Source organism: Athene cunicularia (assembly GCF_003259725.1).
Source record: "Athene cunicularia isolate RWA chromosome 24 unlocalized genomic scaffold, athCun1 chr24_part1, whole genome shotgun sequence".
In the NCBI taxonomy this organism is placed as follows: Eukaryota; Metazoa; Chordata; class Aves; order Strigiformes; family Strigidae; genus Athene; species Athene cunicularia.
The window spans coordinates 4,852,343-4,876,276 of NW_020799132.1; the positions used below are offsets into that span (position 1 = coordinate 4,852,343).

The window sequence follows — 23,934 nt, forward strand, 5'->3', positions numbered from 1 at the left end:
AAAAAAAAAAAAAAAAAAAAAAAAAAAGCCATCAAAGTCTACTGCTCAAAAATGTCTATTTACAGTCTGTGAATCGGATTCACTCACTTACTCTAGTTCCACTGAATGAATTATGTAGACAACCGTAGACAACCTGACCGGGAATTTGTATTACTCAAGTCTACTTTAACAAAATTAAATATCTGCCTCTTTTCAAGTGGAGAGCTGCCACAGAACAACAATTTCCTTGGTGATATGCTGTGAAAGTCGAAGTTTCCTACACTTTGGCATCTCATGAAGTTAAGAAACACTTGCACACACAAACCTCAAGGTTCGCACCTGAGCGATACAACTTGTCCTCCCAGGAACCGAAGAGCATGCTGCAGAGAACAGGCAAACTACGTTACTTACAGTTCAGGAAAGACCAGAACACATGCACACCTCTACTCCAGAGAGGTTGATTTCATTTGGTATCAGATAAAACCCGAAGGATGAATAAAAGAAAGAAGGGAGGGTCAAGACTAATCCTTGTCCCATCAACAGAAACTGCTCTGTGTTCAACGGAGTCAGAAGTTCACCCAAGGTTTTCAAACAGTGACGTCCTCCAGCGGGGCCAGCTGTGAACAATAACAAGACCTGGACACAAATTTTGCAAAAGACAACAATTTTTTTTTAAAAGGAAAAAATAAGAAGGCTCTAAAATACTTAATTAAAAAAAAAAAAAAAAGGAAAAAAAGGAAAAAAAAAAAGCAACACCTTTAGAAACAGAGCAGAACGGCTCAAAGCAAAGCGAGTTTGGTAGTGGATCAAGCACAGTGCCCTTGACCTTGGGAGTCGATTGAAAACCAAGGCTCACATCTAGACACAGGTCTCTGGTGAAATGAACTGGGTAAGCTCGGCTCAGTTTGGGGGTTTATGGTACGTGTGCGTGATAGTAACAGCATGATAGACCCTTCTTACAGCTCTGAAATGAGTGAGGGGGGAAAAGGGGGTCCTGCTACAGAAATCCTTCCAGATTAAGAGATTGCCAGGCGATCCAGTGTGAGCGCAGAGATTTGCAAGCAGAGGGCAGTGTTTCATGCTAATAGTGCTAAGCAAGGGCTCATTCCTGAAGTGAATGCCTGGAAGAGGGTTATAATGTCACTGTTGGCATGGAGAATCCTTGGGGAAGGTCAGCTGCAGTGCGAGTCCCCGGAGAGTTCTGCTGCTATGGGCTCCCTTAAACAAGACCTTCGTTTGGCGGCATTTTGAAGGCACTGGAATGCCAGATGTTGCCCCAAGCATTGTTCCTCGAGAAGTTGGTCCATAGCTGGAAGTCAGAGCTTCTTTGACACGTGATGGAGGAGTCGTCTCAGTGGAGGTAGGTAGGTTGATTCCATCGGTACCAAGATCTGTTTGCAACACAGGGAATAAGAGCTACAGTTGCCGCGTAGTTAACGGTTTCCCTTGAAATAAAAATCATTATTACTTCCTTTGTAACCTTACTTCGACCTGGCAGCCAGCAGATAGCTCTTACAGGGAGCTCAGAGCAAACCCCCCTGTCTTTCTAAGCGACATCTTCCATTGTGCTCCTGATTTCACGCGCTGCCCGGCTGTTGGACTTGGCGTAAGACGAGGGTCTGATTCACGCGCAGCCCGAGCCGTGACTCAGGAAGCCCAGCAGCTACCGGTAACGCCCTCTGCTCTCTGTTGCCTTCCTACTAACACAGCATCCTTGATGCAATGGAGCGGAAAAACTACCAGTGCAGGGAGGCCTGAGCAGCACAGGCTGTGTGGCAGAGGCGCGTTCGGTGAAAGAACCAGGAGGGCTCTGAGCCCACATGCGTGGTAGCACCTAAAGGCAGGGCAGAGGAAAATCCTCCTTCATCTGCCACCGTGGAATAGCTGCTCTGCAGCAGAGCTCTCTGGGTGGCACCGCAGGAGAGAAAACTGCCCGTGGAGGGGGTTATCCAAGCAGAAACAGCAAAACAGGCGTTTCTCTGCTCCCTCCACACTGCTTAGGACAGTCCTTATGGCCAGCATTTATATTCAGGTTTTTGGTTCATGGTTTGTTGTTTTGTGTTTTTTTTTTTTTTTCCCTTTTTTAAACCAGCACAGTTTTTCAGGCAAAACTTGATGTACTATTCGTCTTCAAGCAGAAAAATAGCCAGATCCCAAGAAGCTTCAGGTGCGATGTGAAGCTTCATGTAAGAACGTGCCAGCCCATCGCTCCACACTGCTGGAGTCTCTACGGGCTTTGCACGTTCTTCGCTATGGTGCCACCGCTTTTCTCCCCAAGCCCTCCTCTGGCCAAGGAGCAAGCTGTGGGGCCCCGCTGCCTTACCCTGAAGAGTTGAAACCGGACGAATTCATGGCAGCTTTGGAGTTGCTCTGGGCTGTGCCGGGGCTGCTGGCATGGAGTGCACTGCCAGGGGACGAGGGCCTGCTGGAGTTGCCTGGGGAGCACGATGATGTTACTGTGTGGCAGAGAAAGCAGAATAAGACCGGGATCTCCTTTTTTTTTTTTTTTTTTTTTTCCTGCTAAGGACAGCCCAAGCCCAAACGCTCCCACCGTGTCATGGACCCATCCTGTGGTTCACGGGTTCACTGCCCTGCAGAGGGTGGGGGTCTCCAGGACTGTGACTTGGTTTCTGTTCCTGTGAATCCCACTTCTCAGAGGGGATCTGACTGTGTTCTGCCGAGGCTACGCAGTAACCTAACCCCGGGCACTCCTCTTGTTTGCCTTCTAGGTGTGCCTGGCTCCCAAACCTAAGTGGCCAATAAAATTTGCCTGGGATTACCCTGGGAAGGTTATCATGCCCAGGAAGCTTTCCATCTTGTTGTTCCAGTCAAAGGAAAGACTTGCCTGTTTTTATCCCTTGCACACTAGTTATGTGGGGATACTTCCCCTGGCCAAACCCAAGGGTTTTATTGAGTGGCCTGCAGATGCGACCTAAACTCAGAGAGCAAGAGCAAAGGAGGGAAGGAACGGTGAGGGAGACAGGATTCTCAAGGCTTACCCGTCCCAGGCATGGTGCTATGCACCGGATTGACAGAGAGGGGCCCCAAGGACCCTGAGGTAGAGACCTGGAGAGAAACAGAAGCGAACGGTTAAGCAGCTGGCGCTGTGAGGGTGTAGATCACAAAATGCCACTCCTTCCACATTCCCTTTAGAGCGTGCTGGCTCCCAGGCAGGCTCCTTATCTACATCTGAGGCTCCCACAGATACTTCTATTTATAGTCTAGGGTAGAAGCACCATTCCCATATCCAGGACCATGGAAAGAAACCAAAACGGGCGTTACATGCGCTTGACACTCTCTACATAGGTCTAAATTTATGGATCAACTAATGGAAAAGCCTGAAATTATCAAACACAAGCCAAACTCTCTGGAAGTCCCAAGATCCGGTTGGTAGGAGCTGCTGCCCGGTGGATGTTTATTCCCAGACCGGGTATTCCCAGTCTGAAACTTCCCAGCTCACTCTGGTTTTTAGGCACAATCCCTTTTTGCTCTAGGGACTTCTTGACGGGTGAGAATTCTCAGGTGACAATTAGTAATTTGGTGGCTGCAATCAAAACGAGCCTGGGGCATTTGTTGTTCAACTGTGATGCCTTAACTACAGGCAGCGCTTGTTCGGAACGACTGATGAGCAAAGGCAGACTTTGCACAACGCATCCACAGGAAAATTATTCACCGAAGCTACTGCTTTAAAAATTCATGGCTTGCAAGCGGCATTTTGTGTTTGTGACTGTAGAGCAAACGTGTTGCGCAACAAGTGACCCAACTTCTTGTGATCTTTTCCCGCCTTCTGATGGATAATTCCAAAACCCAGGAGATTTCAAGATAAAATATTGCTTGCGAGGACGTACTCTCCCTCCCACTCACATGTGCTCTGGCACTAACAACACCGTAGGGAGGTTCCTGCCACTTTTATATGTGGAAGCAGCCACGCAACTATTAACTAGCCGAAACGCAGTAGTAGCTTGTTACCCGCAGTAGCCACCGACAGTAGATTACAAGGACACATTTTCACCAACTCTCACAACAATTTCCCTCATCCTTCCTGGCAATGAAAATACACTTGCCAAAGTGCGACTGTACAACATGAGAGAAGGGCAGTTAACACCACGGAAGTGTATTCTGCAGGTCTTGTAAAACAACAAGCTGATATGTAAATGGTTACCATTAGGTTTCAGAGTTAACAACTCTGTTGACATGAATGGATTTAATTCTCGTTCCATGGAGCGCTGATTCCTACTCTGTTAACTTTGGAAAGCTTTTATTGACCAATCTAAGGGTGAAAAGTTCTGGGATAGCACCCCTATTTGGATAAATTATCCTCCAATTATATTGAGCTCCACTTTCTAGGTAACTTGTATTTTCTTTCTGTTGTTTTCACTAATAGAATAAAAGTTCTGTAAGTGCGGGCATGTGATCCCATCCAAGCTGGGATGGTGAGTACATGTCCAACCCATGGCTAGCCCACCTGCCTCTCTGCACACTCTGGACGGAGGAGTGGGCCTGCCAGCAGCTCAGGGTGCAAGGAAGCGTCCTGGCCTGTTTCCTTTTCCATCAAACCCTGCTGCATCCCCCTGCCCTTTCCCCTTTTTGTCTGGGACGGCACGTAGAACTCCTTCATCCAAAGTGTCTCACCAGTCTGGAATTGTAGATAGGTGATTTGATGGGGGATGGCATCGGGCAGCTGATCCGTTTTTCCTTCTGGCGCCGGTTGCAGAACCAGACCCGAACCACCTCCTTTTCCATGGAGAGCTGCTCTGCTATCAAGGATATCTCCTCTGAACTGGGCTTGGGGTTCTGCTGAGAAAGGGCAGGAGGTTAAAGATCCCCCAGGAGCTGTAACCTACAGCATCACGTATGCTTCTGCTGCTGGAAGGGCAGAGGTGGGGTTGGCTGGAAACCGGGGAGGGGAGAAAATTTGCTTCTAAGACAAAGGGTAAATATTTGGGTGAGGGCTTACGTTCTGTGAACCAGAAAGCACCTCTGATTCAACATCGAGTCTCATGGAATCAGCGGGGGATGAGTCACATCCCTGGCCCTGTTACTGCACAAAGCACCACGCGCTTTGGTCTCACCAGCGCCCTAAAGCATTGCTGGGGGGACGGTAATGACTGCGGTCTTGTTGTCACTACACCGGGCACACGAGCGCTGAGTGCTGTTTGTACGCCTACCTGCACCGTCGCAGAAAAGCCATTTCTTTTTCTTCCTCCATCCTTTATTTATAAAGGGAAATAATAGTACCTATCCTTCCTTCTGAGTCACTTATTTTCTGGTGCATTTGACAGCATTTAGCTCTACGGGTTTTGGTCTGAGTCGGAGGGAGATGCCAAGACAGTTTTCCCATTACAAAGAATGCCTCATACTAGCTAAAAATGAAGTGCTGATAATGATCTGGCAATGCCTGTCTTTTGTTCTCATTGACAGTCTTAGGAGGAAATTTTTATATGATCAGATCTGAGGGAGAAGCCAAGAAAAACTGGGGGCTGGTCAAAGCCAGTTTTGATGAAAACTTCTCAACGCACAATTTATTCCTACTGATTTAAAGCCCCGTTTGCTCTCTGTAGTGATTTTTCTTGAAAACCCTCAAGCTTAAAGTGTAAAAGTCTCTACTTCTAAAAATGGTTTGACAGCAATACCTGGGGGTCTCACAAGACCTGTTTAACGAGGCATCCGTTTCCGTGCTGCACCATGGCCACACAGTCCCAGCGACACAGGCCCGCAAAGAGCTTTACCAAAAAATAATTTGATCCAATTTCTTTGGTTTTGACCCTTTTCCTCTTAACCCCTTTCTAACCTGCTACCAAAACAAACAAACAAAAGAAATCTCTGAGGATTCAGTGCCACTATGACCTCACAAATGCTAAACTCGGAGAGAGTTCACAACACACGGCAAGATTTTCCCCTCACATCTTGAAATCTTTTCTCCAGCGTGGAGCGAATATTGGTCTCGATGCTGGTTCGCTTCTTTCTTTTCCGTCCAAACATCTCATTCACTGAGGGGTAGGAATTGGGAGTGCTCATGGAAGAATCCAAAGGGGCAGATTCTGGGGAGAGAGGGAGGAGAAAAGAGATATTCAAGAAGATAATTATTTTCATTCCTAGATCCCTTCTGGGAATTATGGCACCTCCTAAAAATAAGTAAAATGTTCCTGCGTTGTTGATCCTTCCTCTGATGATGATCGGAATTGCTCCAGCAGTCCCAATCCATCACCGATCTTGTCCAAAATCATGAAAGAAATATGAGTGCTAAGATTTTAATCAACACACTGTTTTTCCTTTTTCCAGCTTGGTTTCCAGCCAGCTCTGGTGGGGACCACGCATTTTCCAGTGATGCAATTTCACACAGTTAAGGATGTTGACTTACACCTCCGGGCTCAGGCCTCATGTAGCTGAGACACCTCCTGACATTATAAATTGGTCAAACCCGCAACTCCTGACGGGCTGGGTGAAGCACATCAGACTAATGTCATTCCTCCAGCAGTTTGCAGTCAGCAGAGGACATCAGCCTAATCCTGCTGCTACCGGGGATTCCCCTTGCGTGATACCTTCCGTTTCTAATGACTGCTCGTGGGCAGATCTCTGAGCATTTTAGGAGGAGTCCCTTCCTATTCTTTCTGGCTTACACAGGAGGGACTGAACGGACTAGCCCAGTGATTTGCCCCAGGCCAAGCAACACAGCAAGAGGTGATGCAGGGACTGCCCCCCGACTCCAAATTGCCATGAGAAAAGATAGATGTGGTTTGATATCTTGCCTGCTGTGCCACCCGCCATGTGATCCGCAGGGGAAGGCAGTCTGTCACCAGCCCGGCCACGGATCTCAGAGGTCATAGCTCTAGCTTTGATTTTCCTGGCTTTTACTGGGGGCTCCTGGCTGGATCCTCTCACCCTGTCCAAGGCTGGTGGCGTTTCTGCATGTAACGTCACCTACCTGCGTCACTCAGCCACTTCTCCAGCAGGGGTTTGAGCTTGCACATATTCTTAAAGCTCAGGTTGAGAGCCTCGAAGCGGGAAATAGTGGTCTGGCTGAAATCGTTGCCGTAGAGCTTCCCCATGGCAAGTCCGACGTCACCCTGCCAGAGAAGATCCAAATCACAACACGAGCTCAGAAAACCCCCCACAGCTTCCTGCTGTCCGACCACCTCTCAGGTTGCTTCCAGAATAGGTTCAGCCTTGTTTCCGTGACCTGTGTTGCAGAGGAAGTGATTTCTCTTCCCATGGGAACCTGCCCCACACCCCTGAGGCCTTTGTGGACTGGAGAAGGTGGAGATAATGAGCTCGTGGTAATGAAGTGTTAAGGTGGGTTTGTCCCTTCGTGTGTTTGGAAGGGGATACTCCAAAGAAACCCAAACTGTATCTAATCCAGCCCTTCCTCCATCCATGCCTCTGCCACAAACTCCCTCAGCCCAACATGTCCCCATCACAGGTGGCTCCACCCTTCCCACTGATGAGGCTGCTCACCTGCGTGAACCCCAATTTAATTCGCCTTTGTTTGAAAGTCTTAGCAAACTTTTCCAGCTCCTCCAGGTCACTGGGTTCCTCAGATGCTCCTGATGGAGCTAGGTGCTTTGCCACTTGCAAATGCTGGGGTACATCCAGGTGGGGTTCAACTGATGAGCCAGGGAGTCCAGAACGGCCCACGGCCTATTAAAACAACAAAAAATATGCGTAGAGTCACAACAAGAGAAAACCACACCATTTCCTCTGCCACTGGCCCTTAATGAAGCAGCACGATTCGTAGGTGGGTGCTTCTCAGGGGGGACTGTACGTTATGTATGGCTGAACAGGAGCCAGCAGGTGCCCAGGGGGCCAAGGAGGCCAACGGCATCCTGGCTTGTGTCAGCACTGGCGTGGCCACAGGGACAGGGAAGGGATCTGAGCCCTGGGCTCGGCACTGGGGAGGCCGCCCCTCGATGAGTGGGTTCAGTTCTGGGCCCCTCACCCCAAAAGGCTGTTGAATGACTCGAGCGTGGCCAGAGAAGGGCAACGGAGCTGGGGCAGGGTCTGGAGCACAGGTCTGCTGGGGAGTGGCTGGGGGAACTGGGGGGTTCAGTCTGGAGAAGAGGAGGCTGAGGGGAGACCTCCTGGCCCTCGGCAACTCCCTGCCAGGAGGGGGCAGAGAGGGGGGATGAGTCTCTGGAGCCAAGTAATAAGCAATAGGACAAGAGGGAATGGCCTCAAGTTGCGCCAGGGAAGGTTTAGACTAGATATTAGGAAGGATTTCTTTGCAGAAGGGGCTGTTGGGTGTTGGAATGGGCTGCCCAGGGCAGGGGGGGAGTCCCCATCACTGGAGGGGTTGAAGAGTCGGGTTGATTTAGTGCTTAAGGATCTGCTGTAGTTGGAACTGTCAGTGCCGGGTTAACGGTTGGACTGGAGGAGCTTCGAGGTCCTTTCCAACCTACCGATTCTGTGACTGTGAGGGAGGTTACCTGTGACGCCAGGCTGGGTCCCGGCTGGGAGAGGAGAAGGCTGCCCTGTTGCTGAGGGAAGGAGAGGATGTTTGGCTGCAAAGCTGGGGAGAGAAAGAGAGACAGATCCGATCAGCCCAGCTCCTTCACCAGCACCGAGGCAGCTCAACGTCGCTGCACAGGAAAAGCTCCTGAAGCCCTGAGTGGAAAACATTAGTTAGCTCTTGTTCAAAATAAGAGGATTCCAGCCATTACAAATGTGGGTGGCTCTGAATTGGATTATGAGAAAGGAAAGGTTCTTTTCATGGCTTTTTAGCCTGAAAGGGATTATTACAGTAATGATATAGGTAAAATATCTCATCCACTGATCCCTGCATGTAGCTCATTAACCTAAGGCTGAACCAGGGCACAGACATTTTACATAGACATAACTTTGATTTTAGATGTCAAACAGCAGAGAATTTACTACATCCTCAGTGGCGATCTCTCCCAGTGCTTAATCATTGTAGCTGTTAAAAAACCATGCATCTTATGTCCAACAGGAGCTTTTCTGACGGCAACTTTCAGCCACTTGATCTTGTTAAAAAAAAAAAAAAAAAAAATCCCGATCCTACAGTTAATCTCATGAGCCTACCCACTCTGCTTTCTACTATACATTTCATTTTGAAGTGTCATTTTGAAGCCATCTGACCCTTTCTTCTCTACCCTACTGTATTTCAAATAAATTGAATTTCTTTCAGAATATATAAACTGACAGAAAATGATGAAAGGACAGAAGAAGGGAAATCTATAAAACTAACAAAAACTAGTATTTATAGACTGCGTAATTGTTCGGTTGACAAACTGCCAAGTACAAACCTATATCTCTTATGAGGAACGTCCCAAAGGATTAAGTAGCAACTGAAGCAGTGTAGTCCCCTAGAAATTTAGTTAGGTTCTTCAAGTCTGTTGTGGGTGAAGCCTGTAGAATTCCGTGAGGATTTATAACCTTTCTTGAAACAGACGATATATTCTATTGATTGTAACTGACAATTATAGGGAAAACTATAGAAATTTATGGACTTCAGCTCAAAAAAAAAAAAGGAAAAAAAGATCATCTCCAGAATCAATCACTCTCCCCTCTCTCTCTTTCTGTCTTTCCTTTTTTAAATTTAGGTTTGAATGTGCAGGATCCCATTTATTTATTTAGGTTGGTGTTTCAATAAGCCTCCTCTAATGCTGGAACAACTTTGAATTTCAAATGCAGGCTGGTAATGAGGTGCACATTTTTAACAGTGAAGATAATTAATCACCGGAATGGCTTGCCTAGGGACATGGCGGATGCTCTGTCATTTGGAGTCTTTAAAATCATGATTGAACACCTTTGCGAAAGCTGAGCTCTAGCTCAAATGAAAATTATGGACTGGATTCAGGATTCACCGGTTTGACAGCTGATGAGACCGAGGCTGTGTTTTCGTAAGATGAAGACTTCAGCAGCAATATTTTGGCTGACAGCATTCCCAGCATCTACCTGGCTGCTCGTTTCCACCTTCGTGGCACAGAGCTCTCACCCCCTTATGCAAATGTGTCAGCATTAGCTGTTTGAAAGGCTGCACAATGAATCAGACCTGGGAACTTATCTGGATTAAAACCAGCTTTAAAAGAAAAACAAACCAAAATGCGTGTGCTCTTGGAAGGATTAGGCCCACAGCCAAGTCTCATTGGCCATGAAATCCATGAACTGATGCGCCCACCAGTCAGAACTCAGGAAACATCGAGGGTGTCCCCATGAAAGTCCAAGGGACGATTTCAGGGATATTTTGCTCATCTCTTTGGTATGAAGAACACTCTGACTCTATCTGTACCAAACGACTAATTCCACAAAACCATTCTGTGCCTTCACTTTCACTCCCCAGTGGCTGTGCATCACATGGTAAAGGATCATTAAAACCTGGCAATTATCTATTCAAATAGAAGTGCTCTTGCACAAAAAGCCGGCTACGGGCCAGGATATCCAGTCTTTATCAAGTCCGGAACCAAAAGGGTTCGTGGCCAAACAAGTGGCCATCTGTTGAAGGGGTTATAGCTGCCAGAGGGAGTCGCTTAGCAGAAGAAACTCTCTTCTCTAGAGAAGAAACTCTTTAACTCTATTAAAAGGAAGCAAGTTTCTGTTTTGTGGTGTAATGCGTTTCCTATTATACACGAACAAAAGCAGGCAGTAAGCAATAGGTTATCCTGACCCTGCCATTTCATACAAAGTGGATTCTAGATTATCGGTAAATATACATCAAGTAGTTTCATTATACATCACTCAGAATCATTTGGTAGAAGGAAGAGTTTATATGCTGTCAATGAGAAATAGGTTTCCCACTTGCGTACACAATACAGGGTGGTTTTTTTTGAGCGTGTGTACCAGTGGATTCCAGCTGCAGGGATTTTAAGGTTTTAGTTCGGAATTTTGATTCATGTGGAGCGACCTCTGTGCTGAAATAAATCAGGAATGTGAGCAAAGGACCCATGCCCCTTTGCGTCCGTCAGGTGATGGATCAGAGCTGATGTTTGCCTGTCCATAAGCAGCATAGAACTTCATCAGTGGCACGCCTGTATCCCCGTTGCTGGAGAAATGCCACGAAAAATATTGGCAGTAAAAATAGAAACACAAGGACTTTCCCAAGCATAGAGTTCTGTCCTCAGTCCTTTCACCCCTTTCGTGGAGCTGATTACACGGGGTTTCAGAAGGAGTTAGACCTCCTGTCCTCTCCTGCCCCATGGCTTGGAGCGAGATTTGGGAACAACCACTGGCAACTCCAAACTCCTCAGCTCTCATCCCCACGTTGCTCCTGGCTAGGTTAGACCTCTTTGTTCTGGTGCCAGCATCGTCCTTCCAGCAGAGCAGCTCAGCTCCTTCCCTGGGTTTGCTTCTCCCTCTAAGGTACTTAGAGAGATCAACTCAACCTCTCATCAGTTTTCTGGAAGAAACGAAGAGTGCTAACCCAGCGAGGCTGGGAGCCCAGGCAGGCTGCAACTGCTCCCCAAGGAGCAGGCTCCTTGCTGTTTTGCTGAGAGCCAGGCAGATGCTATCCTGAATTTCAGAGGCGGGATCCCTACCCAGCCTGTGAAGACTGGCCCCAAGGTGGCACTCTTGGTGCACACAAGCCACAGGTGCCAGGAGCATCTCCCGAGTGGGACCCTTCCCGGAGCAGCTACAGGCGTCCGGGAGCATCCCAGGGGTGGGAACCAGCACAGGGGGAAAATGGAACATAGCGGGGGAGCAGACACCCTCCTCCTGGGAAAACAGATCGGGTTAAAAGCAACAGTCACGAGAAGGGAAGTTTTTCCTAGATGTGTATCTGCTTATAACGATGCCCTGGCAGCTTTTATTTCTCTTACCTTGTTGCCCAGCCTGAGACTGAGACAGAAGAAACTGGGGAACCGACTGCATGTGACCGGGAAGCAATACAAGCTGCTGCAGGGTGTGAAGAGAGCTCATATCCTATGGGGAAAGCAAAGGGAACACAAGGGTCTTTGCACAGCATCACCTCTCATAAGGCTTCCCTGCTCCTTCACCCCATTCACACTTTTCATTCAACGCGACAGATTTATCTAATTCATGCACTGGAGAGCTACAGATCCAGAGGTACACCAGGATCTGAAGTTTTCGGCTGTATTTTTTGGTTTTTTTTTTTTTTGCATTTGCTTGGGATAGATATACAAAAAAAAAATAATGCCCTAATAAGAGCAACTTGCTTTAGAGGCACATTTTTAAAGGAAATCATTACTCAAGAAGATGAGTCTTTGAGCTTCTCAAGAATTGTTTTGAAGCTTTGAGGAAATTGAACAGTCCCTCAGTTGTGTAAGGGCTCTGAAATACCCCGTGAAAGAATGAGGGGAGAGATTATGGAGCAGCTGTGTGGCCTTCTGGCTTCTAACTCCCACTAGAATTTAATAAGAGTTAAGTGCTAATCTCCAATTTTTTTACCTTAGTGCAAAAAAAAAAAAAAAAAAAAAAAAAAAAAAAAAAAAAAAAAAAAAAAAAAAAAAATCCCTCAAGGAATTAATTTATTCTCTGGCGTAAATCAATTTGAGGCAACATATTCAAGGATGGCTACAGTGGTTCAGATCAAGAGCTAACCTAGCCTAGAATCCTATCTCCAACAATAGCATTAAACAGACATTCGTGAAAGAGGAAGACCAGGGCAAGTATATCTAACACTTCCCCTTGGTGTTGTCTCAGTCTCCAATTATTTTCAGTTCAAGGGATTTCCTGAGCATCGTGTGGTTTGCCTACTTAGTAAACCCTCAAAGGAAATCTCTTCCAAGTTTGTGTCCAGTCTACCTTTGAACCCATGTAAATCTTCCTGCAGAAGAGAAAGAGGCTGAGGAGGAAGCTGCCTTTTGCCAACACAGGTTCACTTTTCCAATTTAGTCCATCATACCCTCGAGTCTTCTTTTGCCACGTTCAAAACGCATACGTAAATTGGCAAGTGTCTCAAAACCAGCTGCTTCTCCAGAGGTTCACCAACCAGTGCCGTTACAGGCTTCTGGATCCCTCAAGCAGCAAAGTCACTTACCCCTGCGATTTGGCCTCCGGGCATCATTGATGATCCCTGCACAAGGTGACCTGACCTAGGGGGGATTGTGGATTGCAAGGAGTCGCTGAGGTCTTCGGTTTTAATCTGAAAAAAAGAACGAATTGTAGGGTTAGGGAGCAGAGACAAGGGGATGCGGGAGGCGTGGGGCAGCTTGGAGTCTGAGAGGCTGCAAGGATCGGGAAGAGGCTCCTTTCAGGGAAAAGTGAGAGGTCAGGACTCACTGCTTCCATCCCTGGCTTTGCAGACAGGCGTGGTCGTTCCCTTCTGCTCTCCAGTTTATAACATGGACATAATTTTCCTGCTCTGCCAAGCCAAGGGGAAGCTTGCAGTTTGCTCAGTTAAAACACACGGATGAAAACGCTTTAGGAAGTTAACCAAGTTCCAGTGACCTAGCAAGTTTTACGCATGTGAGTGCTTTCCTCAGACAAACACACTGAGGCATTTTGTGGAGTTACAAGGAAGACACAAAGCAGTTCTCCGTTATAAATCACAGCTCGCAAACCGATATGGGGTTGGTTATGGATGGCCTCTCATTTTGTTCTGCAGGTACAAGGGGATACGAAAGGAAAGGTCATGAAGTAAAAGACCTCAAAAAGCAGTGTAATCATCCAGACTTGAAAATGCAGCACCACAGGCATCAAACGTATTTGCTTAGCTTCTACCAGAAAGCAACAAAAAATTGCACTGGTCTGGCAAGGAGAAATCCGCTTCATTAAAAGCTGTGGAAAAAAGAACTGGCAAACTTCACAGCTGTCAGCCCTTTGTCTAGTGGTCATTTCGACCTACTTGAGACTTCAAGAAATGTTCCTGTCTACAAAAAAAAAATAAAAATAAAAAAAATCATGACTTCTGAGTCCACATTATTAAGAGAAGAATTTATCCAAGGACCAGAATGGAATCCTTGTTCTGGTTTATTCCATAGTCTCCATGTTACTTTCTAATCTTGATACTACATTTAAAAACAAAAGCAAAAAAATAACCAACCTAACAAACCAAAAAAAACCCAACCCCTAAACCCAACTAAAAAACTGTTACATCACTTTGGACTAGCTTAAATCCTTTGATAAGGCTGACGGGGGCAGGAGAAGGGGGGACCTGGTTGAGGAGACTTTAGAAGTTTTTAGATTAATTTCTGAAAGCTGCCTGAAGAGTCTCTCTGCGCCGATGCCATCCACAGGAGAGAGAAAAGTCATACAGAGCTCTTGGAACGCATTTTCTCTAACAAAAGATCCAAGCAAACGATTTGGAAACTTAGGCTCGAGTTTTTCCTCACATCATGAGTCCCATTCCTCATCTAAGCCTTTCCAGTTCAAGAAGATGCTTCAGCTTACACAGACCGGAAAAAACAGGGGGACACCAGAAAGGACGGGTCTTGAAAACCCTGTCCACGGGCTCAGCACTGAAGATTCACTCTTACTACTAGGGCTGAACCTCACCATCTCCCATCAAATTACTCCCAAGCAATACGTCCCCCAGGAGACAAGCGGGGTCACCGATGCCAGGGTCTTGCAGTGCTGGTGTGGACTTTAGGTCATACAACCTCCCACCAGCAGAGGGGGACAAGAAATTCAGCTTTTAAAAAACAATGGCCCAAGCGAATATATTTGGTTGCGGGAGGTTTTAATTCAATTTGACTAAAGCAAACAAACACACAAATCCCCACGGGAGCGGGAGCAAAGGAGAAAATGTGATCACGAGAGGCTCAAGGTGCAGTGCAGGGAGCTGGCCCCGTAACTTTAACCTCTCTACATTTTGGAAGGTCCTACATGAAGGGAAGAGAATTACAACATCTCCCTTCATTACAACTATAGCTCTGGATATTGCCGAAACTAGTTTTGCAATAATACTAGCTCCTTGCAACAAGAGTTATACATGCTATAAATTCCAGTTCTTTCCTACCTTTCAGGTTGGCATGATCATCCCTCTTAGCCTGGCGAAAAAAAAAAAATCAGATGGAAGGATCTTCTTGATCACTATCAACGCGGATAGCGTCTAAGTTCCTAAATGTCAGACAAAAGGCTCGGGAGAATACACCGTTACCCCTGAGCCATCCAGTCATTGCAGGCAAATGGATTCATGCACGTTTTTCTTTGACGGCTCATTAAAAAGAACTCATCTGAGCCAAAAAGGAAAAAAAATAAATAATTAAAAAAAAAAAATTTACTCCTGCTTGCAATTCATGTGTGTCTGCCTCACACAACGTAGTCATCCAAGTCTGAACAGTCCCAAAAAGAAAAGTTATTCGTGTCTTAGAGAGCAAGGCACTTGATCCCGCCTGAGTTGTGGTCCCAATAGGAGTGAAGTGTTGAAGAAGCACAAGCCATTTCCAAACTGAAATCAATTTTTACAGCTGCCAAGCGGAATGATTTGGAAGCATTCCAGGGTGAAAGGGGTGTGTAGCTGCATCCCGGCATCGCACAATATGAGAATGGGAGGTGGGTTTGGCAAAGGACCGGTTCCTGATTTAAAAACAACAACATCTCCCACTGCTCCTTCCCCCGTCCCTGGAATTCTCTGGCTCCCTCCTGCGCAGTGGGCGGGAACCTGTGTGTTCTTGACAAATCCTTCTTCCCTGCACCAATTTTTATTGGGTTTAGGCTCAAATTTACCTCTCCCTCCTCTTCCTCTGCCCAACAGGCCTGCAGCTGGCTAATTGTTCATTAGCAAGAATTCGGGGTATATCCAAAACTTTTGGGACGGTTTATGCAAATCCTGCACCTTCTTTTTTTTTTTTTTTTTTTTTTTTTTTTTTTTTTTTTTTTTCCCTGGCTAAACCGGCAGTATTACCAACTGTACATTAAAAAAACCAAAACCAAAAACCCCAAAAAACCACACACATTGTGGGCGAGGCCACTCAATATCATGAGACTCCCTTAAAATAATGTAAATTTCAAATTAATAAAACAATGGGAGGAGTTGCCTTCTCCTTTCCCAGTGCATCTGACTCATATTTGCAGGCACCTTCCACAAACACGAGAGAAGTTTTCTTTAAGGAACCAAAAAGTTTGAAATTATGACAGAATCACCTCATGTAGGAATTTGATGAGAACCCTGCTAAGACATTGCAAGCGACTGTGATTTGGTTAAAACCAGATCCCACTGGGCTTCCTCAGGACCTTGGTTTGACATGACAATCAGGCCAGAGAGGGAATGGGGAACAAGAAGTCACAGAGGGCAGAGCTAAGTTTCTTCCCGTTGCATTTGATTTGGGGAAATAACGCTGTCTAAGGAAAAAACGACGTGTAAACCAGCGGGACCAAGGAATGGGCTGCAAACTCATCCAGCTAGGGAGAGATGCGGAGCCTGGGTGGCCAGCCGTGAATCTACAGACATCTTCTTCCCCCTGGGCTTGAGGGGAGTCTCCGGGCAGGGCTGGGAGCAGCTTGGAGCTTCTCCGGAGGAGGGAACGGCAGGTGGCGGCACCCGTACGTCGAGCTACCGAGGGTTCCTCCGGGATAGGAAAGGAATCACACTTGGAAATCTCAAGTGGATGTTTTCACAGCCTTAAAATAGGGTCAGCTGCCCTCAGGCAGTCAGAGTGAAAAACACAGGAAGGGTGACTGGATGGAAAGAGAGTCCTTTCCTTAGTTGGCTAGAACATCTGCTGGGCCTGGCCAAGGATGGATTGTTTCTTACCTATCTCTGGCCTAAAAACAAAAACAAAAAGCAAAACAAACTAAGAAACATATTGAGGGCGATGGAAAATGATCAAAGCTCTTCAGCTTGCTTGCGTAACCGATTTGTGGAAGGTGTTTCATAAACATTTCATAAGAAGGAGAATTATGAAGAAAACATCTCCCAACCTGCCTGCAATTACTGCACAAACTCTTCCTTACCAGTAGGAAAGGGAGGAAAAAAAAAAAAAAAAAAAAAAAAAAAAAAAAGTACATCTGTTTTGTAACTGATCTGTGAACTTTTGGCAAACATTCGGTTCATGAAAACATCCTGCAGACATATTGCAAAGCTGTAAAAAGCCAGCCTTACATGAGGAAGTTGGAAAGATTCACCTTAGCAGCTCTGATTTCACCGTGTGGAAGGCCATACCCTTCCGACCGACAGACCAACCAACCCACGTTGGAGTCAATGGACTGACGGTTGGATCCCATTTGTTGGGCAGGACTCTGCCTGCGGCCCTCCTCACGTAAGCCCGGCTTAGGGTCACTGCTCTCTGGTAATCTGAATTGGTCTTCCTCCTCGATCAGACACCGAAGCAGGCAGCCTGAGCGCAGCCCCAAGCCGCCTCCTTTGGATGAGCGCTTCTGACGGAATGTAAGCACTGCTCCGGCATCCTCTCCGCAAAGGTGGGACCCACCGACTGATCCAGCACCCAGCGCCTCGGATGCTTTCCCTAAATGTAGATAAGAGATCTCCGTACCCTGCCAGAGTGAGGCCGTCAAAGCCACGTCAGCCTTCTCCAGTACCAGCTCTTAGGCAGGAATTGCTGTCGTTAGTGTAAGATAGGAGACAACCGTATTTGTTGTGTAGTTTCTATTTAGGCCGTAACCTTATTGAAACAGATATTTATCTGCCTTCATATCTGCCTTATCTCACAGTCAGCAACTCACAACTCTGTAAGAGTTTGACTTACTGAATCCCTCCTTCCCCCCGCTGCACAGCGGTAAGGCTATTTCCCTGCATGGAAGAGGGTCAGGTGCACGCGGACTTAAGAGGATCCGAACCAACTGCCCCTCGCTGAAAACCGACAGCAGGGTTCTTCCAGGGCTGACTCACTCCCAAAGCGCTGTTCAGTACAACGGGGCTGTCAGAAGCTCCCGCGAAGTGATTTGCCTGAAGTCAGGGGAGGAAGTTTTATGACAGAAACAGGTATCAAAACTGGATCCAAGGCTATTGCAGTTAACTAAGCCTTCCCACCTTCCACCGGTGTTAAGTGTACTTCTCTGTGAATTACCTGCACACGTGGGCATCGTAAAATAAAAAACACACTAATAATAAATTATAGCAATAATAATAATGGGCTTGCAATTACTATTTCCACATGTACTATCCTGCATGTACGGCAAGGCTTAACAGACACCCAGGAAGAAAGCAGAGAAGCCTTAATTCAGTGCAAGGCTCCTCACTTTAGAACATTTGATATCCTCTCACACTGAAGGGTGGGATTTTTCAGATGCTGTCGGCATGTCAATAGGGGAGTTAATCCCATGCTGGATGCCTAACAGACTCTGTCCTAAAACTCATCAATGACAGCACGCTGAAAAATTAAAATGTAATCCCTAACCTCAACACACCTGCATCACAGCTCTGTGAGGCCCCCGAGTTTATTAACTGAGGCCTGAGCTGATCTGCTTTATTCTCTGAGCTTCAGCTCGGGGTGTTAATAGTTGTGCCTTAGCTGTAGTAGAAGCCAGGATGGGAAATCAAAATTTTAAGAGTAACCGAGCTACATGCTTCACAAAAGAAAACAAACAGAACCACACTCAGCTTTGTATCCACAGGGTGTCTGATAGAGCGTTTCCAGAGTGTTTTTGCTTTTAAACAGAGAACAGGAAAAAGAAAGAAGCCACCGCTCTCCTCTGTGCTGAACAATAAACCTCAAAATGATCGTGCGTAGCACAGCAGGCTTCAAAAGCAGGCTCTGGGCAAGGGAGTGGAGAACCAAAACCAGGGGTGGGAAGAGCACCTGCCCTGGATGGCCACGCTGCTATGGGCGCCAGCTCAGGAGGAGCATCCCGACAAAGGGCTGCCCTCCACACGAGGCTGCAGCCTCTGCACGAGCCTTGGGAGCGCAGAAGCTAGCTCGTGCTTTTGGGAGGTGATCCGTGTTCAGGGAGCACAGAACTGGCAAAAAAAAGATACTGAAAAGCAGCATCTTTGCTCTTGCTATTGGTACTCTAGCGTGCGGCAGCTTCTCTGCCAAGGCCTGTGCGTGTGTCAGATTGGAAGTGGTTTAAAAAAGAAGGTAAGATGCCATTTTCTTGGTCAGAATGGTGAGAACCTTCAGGCAAAGCATGGAAAACAATCTTACCAGCATTAAGGCTGTGATTTCTCTCGTGTCTCCATTCCAGGATTCTCCTTGCCCCTTCTTCAACCCGGGGGTCCTGCCCCTCTGCCCCAACCCCCTCGTGCGTTGCAGCACTGCTCCCTGCATCCCTCTCAATTTCACTTGCCCAACTTCCAAAGCTCTCCAGAACTCCACCTCTGCCTACACCTTTGTGCTTATCTTCTCTGCTCCCACCCTGGGCTGCATCCCTACCCCTTTCCTTATCAATCCGATTTCACACACACCAAGGCTGCATGGCTTCTCCCATGCCCTCTTACATGCTCACACAGGTTCCCTGGAGCCTGATCATGTTCTGGGTGAAGTCAGCAGCGAAGGTGCCTTATTGGGCTTTTCTGGGGCCAGAAACAGACCCTTAACTGTTCTCCAAATTCACTGCACAAAAAAATATTCCCCTTTCCATGGATCTCTTGTCTAGGGGGAGGAAACTGCGATTGTTGTGGATTCTCTGTGCCCTTCAGCTGTCAACCAGTCGCAAACCATCTAAATACCTGGCCCTGCCTCCCTGCCGTACAGTACCGGTGTCCCCGGATCGGTCCCCACGCGGAGGGCAGAGCAGTGTCCACCTAGCGCGTCATGGCACAGGTAGCCCTCGGTAGCAAGGCACTTTCCACCACATCCCACGTTTGAAAGGAATTAACTTGGAGTCAGAGTGCTCCCGTGACTGGGGCTGGCCCCAGCCCAGCTTTGCAGATTTCTCCGATTGGTTCACGGTAGTTTTGGCACCAGTTGCTGCGCCCCAGGGAACTGGGACACAAGAAGAGCAGCTAGAGGGATTGCATTAAATACACACAAGTAATATAATTAAGAAAGAAAGGGAGAGTGAGAAAGATCAGCTTCGCTGGAGAGTATCACGTCGATTTTTATTCTGGGTGGAGGGAATGAAGTCTTAGTAGTTGAGGGGAAGAGGGAGCTCGGAGCCAGTTCTCTGCTCCCAGATCGGTGGCTCTGGACAATTCTCTGTGTTGGGGAAGCGGGGCAAGAGGGTTTCTTGCTCGCATAAACCCAATGTCTGCCTCCTGAGGGGCTGAGGAGCCCCACTTCAGCCCCCTGATTTCACACGGAGCTCTAGCAGATCAGCACTTCTGGGAAGGGAGAAAGTGCACTCTGATGTCAGGTTTCCAAAATTAGAGGCCAAGCTTGAAACCCCATCACCTTCACCTTTTTATGCTATGACTTGCCCTTCTGCAAAATGGGTGTAGGGCCCCACCCTTGCTGGGTGGTGCAGGCTTTTGATTGAATTCTTGGAGCTCACCAGATGAAAGGCCTTCAAGAATTCGGAGTCCTCTCCTTATTAGCAATGAGCTCCAGTAGGCAGAAGACTCATCTCCATGCACAGTAGTTCGTGCGACTCACCGCTTAAAAAGGTGCCGAGCAACCTTAATAGTGGTTTGACAGTGACAGCCATGCCTTGTGCTTAGCTCCTATTGTGGAAAAAATTGTTATGTCCCTTTAGACAGGTCCATGAAACCAGGGCTCGTCCCCTGTGAGCCTAGAAAATATTTCCCGAAGGATGATAGGAGCGCAGTTGGAGCTGGGAGTTTGCACTAAGACCTATCTGTCTCTTCCTCAGCTGTAAAACAGCTTTGAAACAGCTATACGAGATACATTGCCAGTGGACAAGGCAACAAATATAGGAAATAACTTTTAAATATAGGTTGTTCTTGTGAAGCCTGGAGCAGGAAAGCAGGAGTTTGGGAATGGACTGCCGCTGGATCTTCAGGAACAGATACAATCCAGCCAACTCTGAAGCGATGCTGGGTTGTTGTCAGCTGTTATTGGCTAACATAAGATTAATTCAGTGGTTTTGGTCCATGTCTTGAGAAAAAAAAAAAAAATATAAAAAGACCAAATCCTTCCTCCTATTTCCATCCCCCTTTCCCTCATACCTTCCCCAGAGACTCTCTGGCCTGTTTTGGACTTCATTCCCAGCAATCTCATCTGAGGGCCTCTGCAAGGTGCCAGAACAAAACTAGCTTGAAGAAGGGGTTCCTCTACATATCTGTCCTAAGCAAAACAGTGCCATATATAGAAACAGAGGACTTTCCCTCAAGCCAGGGCTTTCTCTGATGCTTTCCCAAAGGGCTGCATTTCAATGAAGAACCAGCACACACATACAAATTTATGCAATCAGTCTATCCCTAGGACAGAGCAAGGAAACTTCAAAAGGGAAAGGCCAAGGTAGTGTTCAGCTTAGATCCAGTGTCAGTCAAGGCAGATATGGACAGCCGGGCTGATTTCCAGCTAGTGAAGGCTCAAGAGATGAAAAGCAGATACAAGACTTAGGCTGATACCCTGGGGCAATGCGGAGAAGAAGAGAGAGCGAAATCTGAATTGATCCCCAGAGGGGAGAAGGAAGCAGGATGTGAACCTCCCCTTGAGAGGAGGGCAAAACAGGACTGGGATGGAAATCTGGAGGGTAGACTGAAACCTGAACTACCCACAGGGAAAAGCCAAGCAGGAACAGAAATGACATATAGGGAACACATGAGATTAGGGGGAGGTGGGAACACAAAGTGGAATGAAAAACTATGAGAGAGATCCCTGGGGGGGAGGGAAGCCCTGATTGAGCAAAATTAAATCTGCAGGGAGTTTTGCATCCCAGATATTAATAACAAACTACCTAGCAAGTTAGGCCCTTCTTTCCACCTTCAAAAGGATGGAGGGGAGGAAGAACTTGTCTGTGGTTGAGCACAAGACTATGAATCAGAGAATCGGAGTCCGTATCCCAGCTCTGCCAGGGAGCAGGTCCCTGGATTACAATACACCTCAATGTCCACAGGCAACTGTCCTATAAAGCATCCACTGATTTCAACTGCAATCACAGTGCTCAGCATCTTTGGGAAAAGCCAGGTAGTCCGTCAGTGTCGGCTTCATCTGTAAGGCAGGGTTAAACACCTCCCTACCTTCCAGAGACACTGGGATGCTAAATTCGTGAGCAAAGTACCTTCAGACGTGTGGGTGGAAAGTACCAAACAAGGTAAGAGTGTCGTTAACGGCAGTGAAAAAGAGCCAACAGGGATTTTAGATCTCAGGTGCAGTTTGCCCACTTTAAATTCCTCATATCGTGGGTCTGCAGAGCATCAGCTGTGAAGACCTGAGCCAACTCACTCGATTGCCTCAAAACAACTGTTGACAACTCCACATAAGCCTCAAAAAGTACAAGTTTCCTTGGACAATACCTCTGTCAGATATGGACAGGGCAGGGAGATGAGTTAGATAAGGAGGTCCCAAGGGAGGGGAACCCCTCTGGGAGAGAGCAGGGCCGTTAACACACAGGACCCTTCACTTGGCTTTGGAAGGGAGGAATTTTTGGACGGACCCAGTCTCTCGCCGCTCTGTTGTCACACATTAGCAGACAAACGCAACTGGCCAAAAAAAGTCTGCTCAGGTTCTACTGACTGGGAATCTTAAGCAGCTCGATTATTGAATGCTGGCTGATCACTGGAAGGGAGGGATTTTGAAACACGTCCCTTACAGCCGTGACAAAACGGCAATGCGTGCAGCCCGACGTGCGAAGGGAAGTGTTGAGCTAACGTGCACATGAAACACAAGGCCACTTCAGTTGCATATCTTATTTCCTTATTTTGTTCTGGATCCTTTCCTTTGTGTTCTGAAGATCTCTCCTGCCCCAGAAATACATTTCCAAGCTACCTCCTTTTCCCAGGTAAATCCATCCCCAAATCCTCTTTCTAGCAAGCCTGTTGGAAAGAGATATATATCCTTATTACATCCCCTGATTGGTGTGAACCGAAGAAAATAAAGTCATAGGAGTAAAGAACTAACAGGAAAATTCAGGCTGTGCTGGGCCCTGGGCTACTCAAGCACACTAGTGCCTGCTTGTCTGTTCGAAATATTGTCAAGTCTCACGGCGGGATCACCTTTACATTGATACAAATATCAAACCTGTCATTACCATTAAACAAATGACAGCCTGTCTGCAAGGGTTAGCCTTTTGCTGGAATGAAACTGCATGACATATTTGGATACAAAGCACATGCAGATCCTGCTGAGCCTTTGCTGCACTGGTAACACGTAACCTTTCAGCTTGCTTTCAGAAGAGACAGATTCTCTCCCCGCACTGAAGAGCGTGAAGAGGCTTGGAGAGAACCTCTCATTCCCTCCTCTGGGAGGAGAGGAGATCTGAGCCTTTGTTCCTCCCTGAAACTCAGGGACCGCGCTGCTGCAAGGACCAACAGACACACGGTCCTACACATCACTTTCCTGAGGGAAAAGAAAGCCGTGATTCAGCATCGGTTTCTCTCCTCCAGGTGCAGATGTGTGCACGACATCGTGTGCTGGGCTACGCCGCTCGCACCATGCACGCAAGCCCCGTTGTCTCCCAAAGCCGCCAGCCCGAGCTCCGTGTGTGTGCAATTCAGAAGGCAATATTGTCTCAGGGATTAAGTCCAGGCACAGAGGGAATTACCTGTCTCTCTTCAGCTCTCTTCAGGCCCATCTACCAAAACAAACAATGCAGCGTTTCCGTAAATGCTGCTTATACCAACGGGGAAATACACCACACAAGAGCTGGTAAGACCGCAGCAGCATCACCTGCTGAGGATCACCACATTATAGCGAGGAAAAGATCTGATTTCAACGCTTCAGTCAGACCTTTTCCTGGTCCCACTCGGTGCCCTTTCATGGCGAGACTGAAACCACACTTGCCGAGTTACTCCGTTCTGTCCCTGACACTCTCTGGACGTGATCCCAAACCATCAAGAAGCAGATGTCCCTACCCAGGTTGCCAGCACTGAAGGTGAAAGTTTATTACTGTCTCTTTGCATTTCCCTTGATATAAACAGGAAACAACCAGCATTAGACTCACTAAATAAAAAGCCAAACCAGATAGGCAAGGCAGAAGATGCTTCTTTTTTCCATACACACCCTTTTCCCTCTCATTCACATACAAATTACTGTTGCATCCAGGTGGGAGGAGAGTTTGAAGAGGGGAGGGGGGGGG

General features: G+C 47.2%; 1 protein-coding gene across 1 annotated transcript in view; it reads right to left on the reverse strand.

The window, feature by feature from the left end:
* Positions 1 to 1,297: 1,297 nt before the first annotated feature.
* POU2F3 (POU class 2 homeobox 3) overlaps positions 1,298 to 23,934 on the reverse strand; it is a 42,345-nt gene continuing 19,708 nt past the window's right edge. The window contains exons 5-14 of the mRNA XM_026863745.1: positions 12,932 to 13,036; positions 11,751 to 11,853; positions 8,403 to 8,485; positions 7,435 to 7,617; positions 6,905 to 7,046; positions 5,884 to 6,020; positions 4,612 to 4,773; positions 2,979 to 3,045; positions 2,303 to 2,435; positions 1,298 to 1,370 (exon numbers count right to left, since the gene is read on the reverse strand). Of these exons, the coding sequence (XP_026719546.1) occupies positions 1,331 to 1,370; positions 2,303 to 2,435; positions 2,979 to 3,045; positions 4,612 to 4,773; positions 5,884 to 6,020; positions 6,905 to 7,046; positions 7,435 to 7,617; positions 8,403 to 8,485; positions 11,751 to 11,853; positions 12,932 to 13,036 (1,155 nt within the window). The 3' untranslated portion in view covers positions 1,298 to 1,330. The remainder of the gene's footprint in view (positions 1,371 to 2,302; positions 2,436 to 2,978; positions 3,046 to 4,611; positions 4,774 to 5,883; positions 6,021 to 6,904; positions 7,047 to 7,434; positions 7,618 to 8,402; positions 8,486 to 11,750; positions 11,854 to 12,931; positions 13,037 to 23,934) is intronic.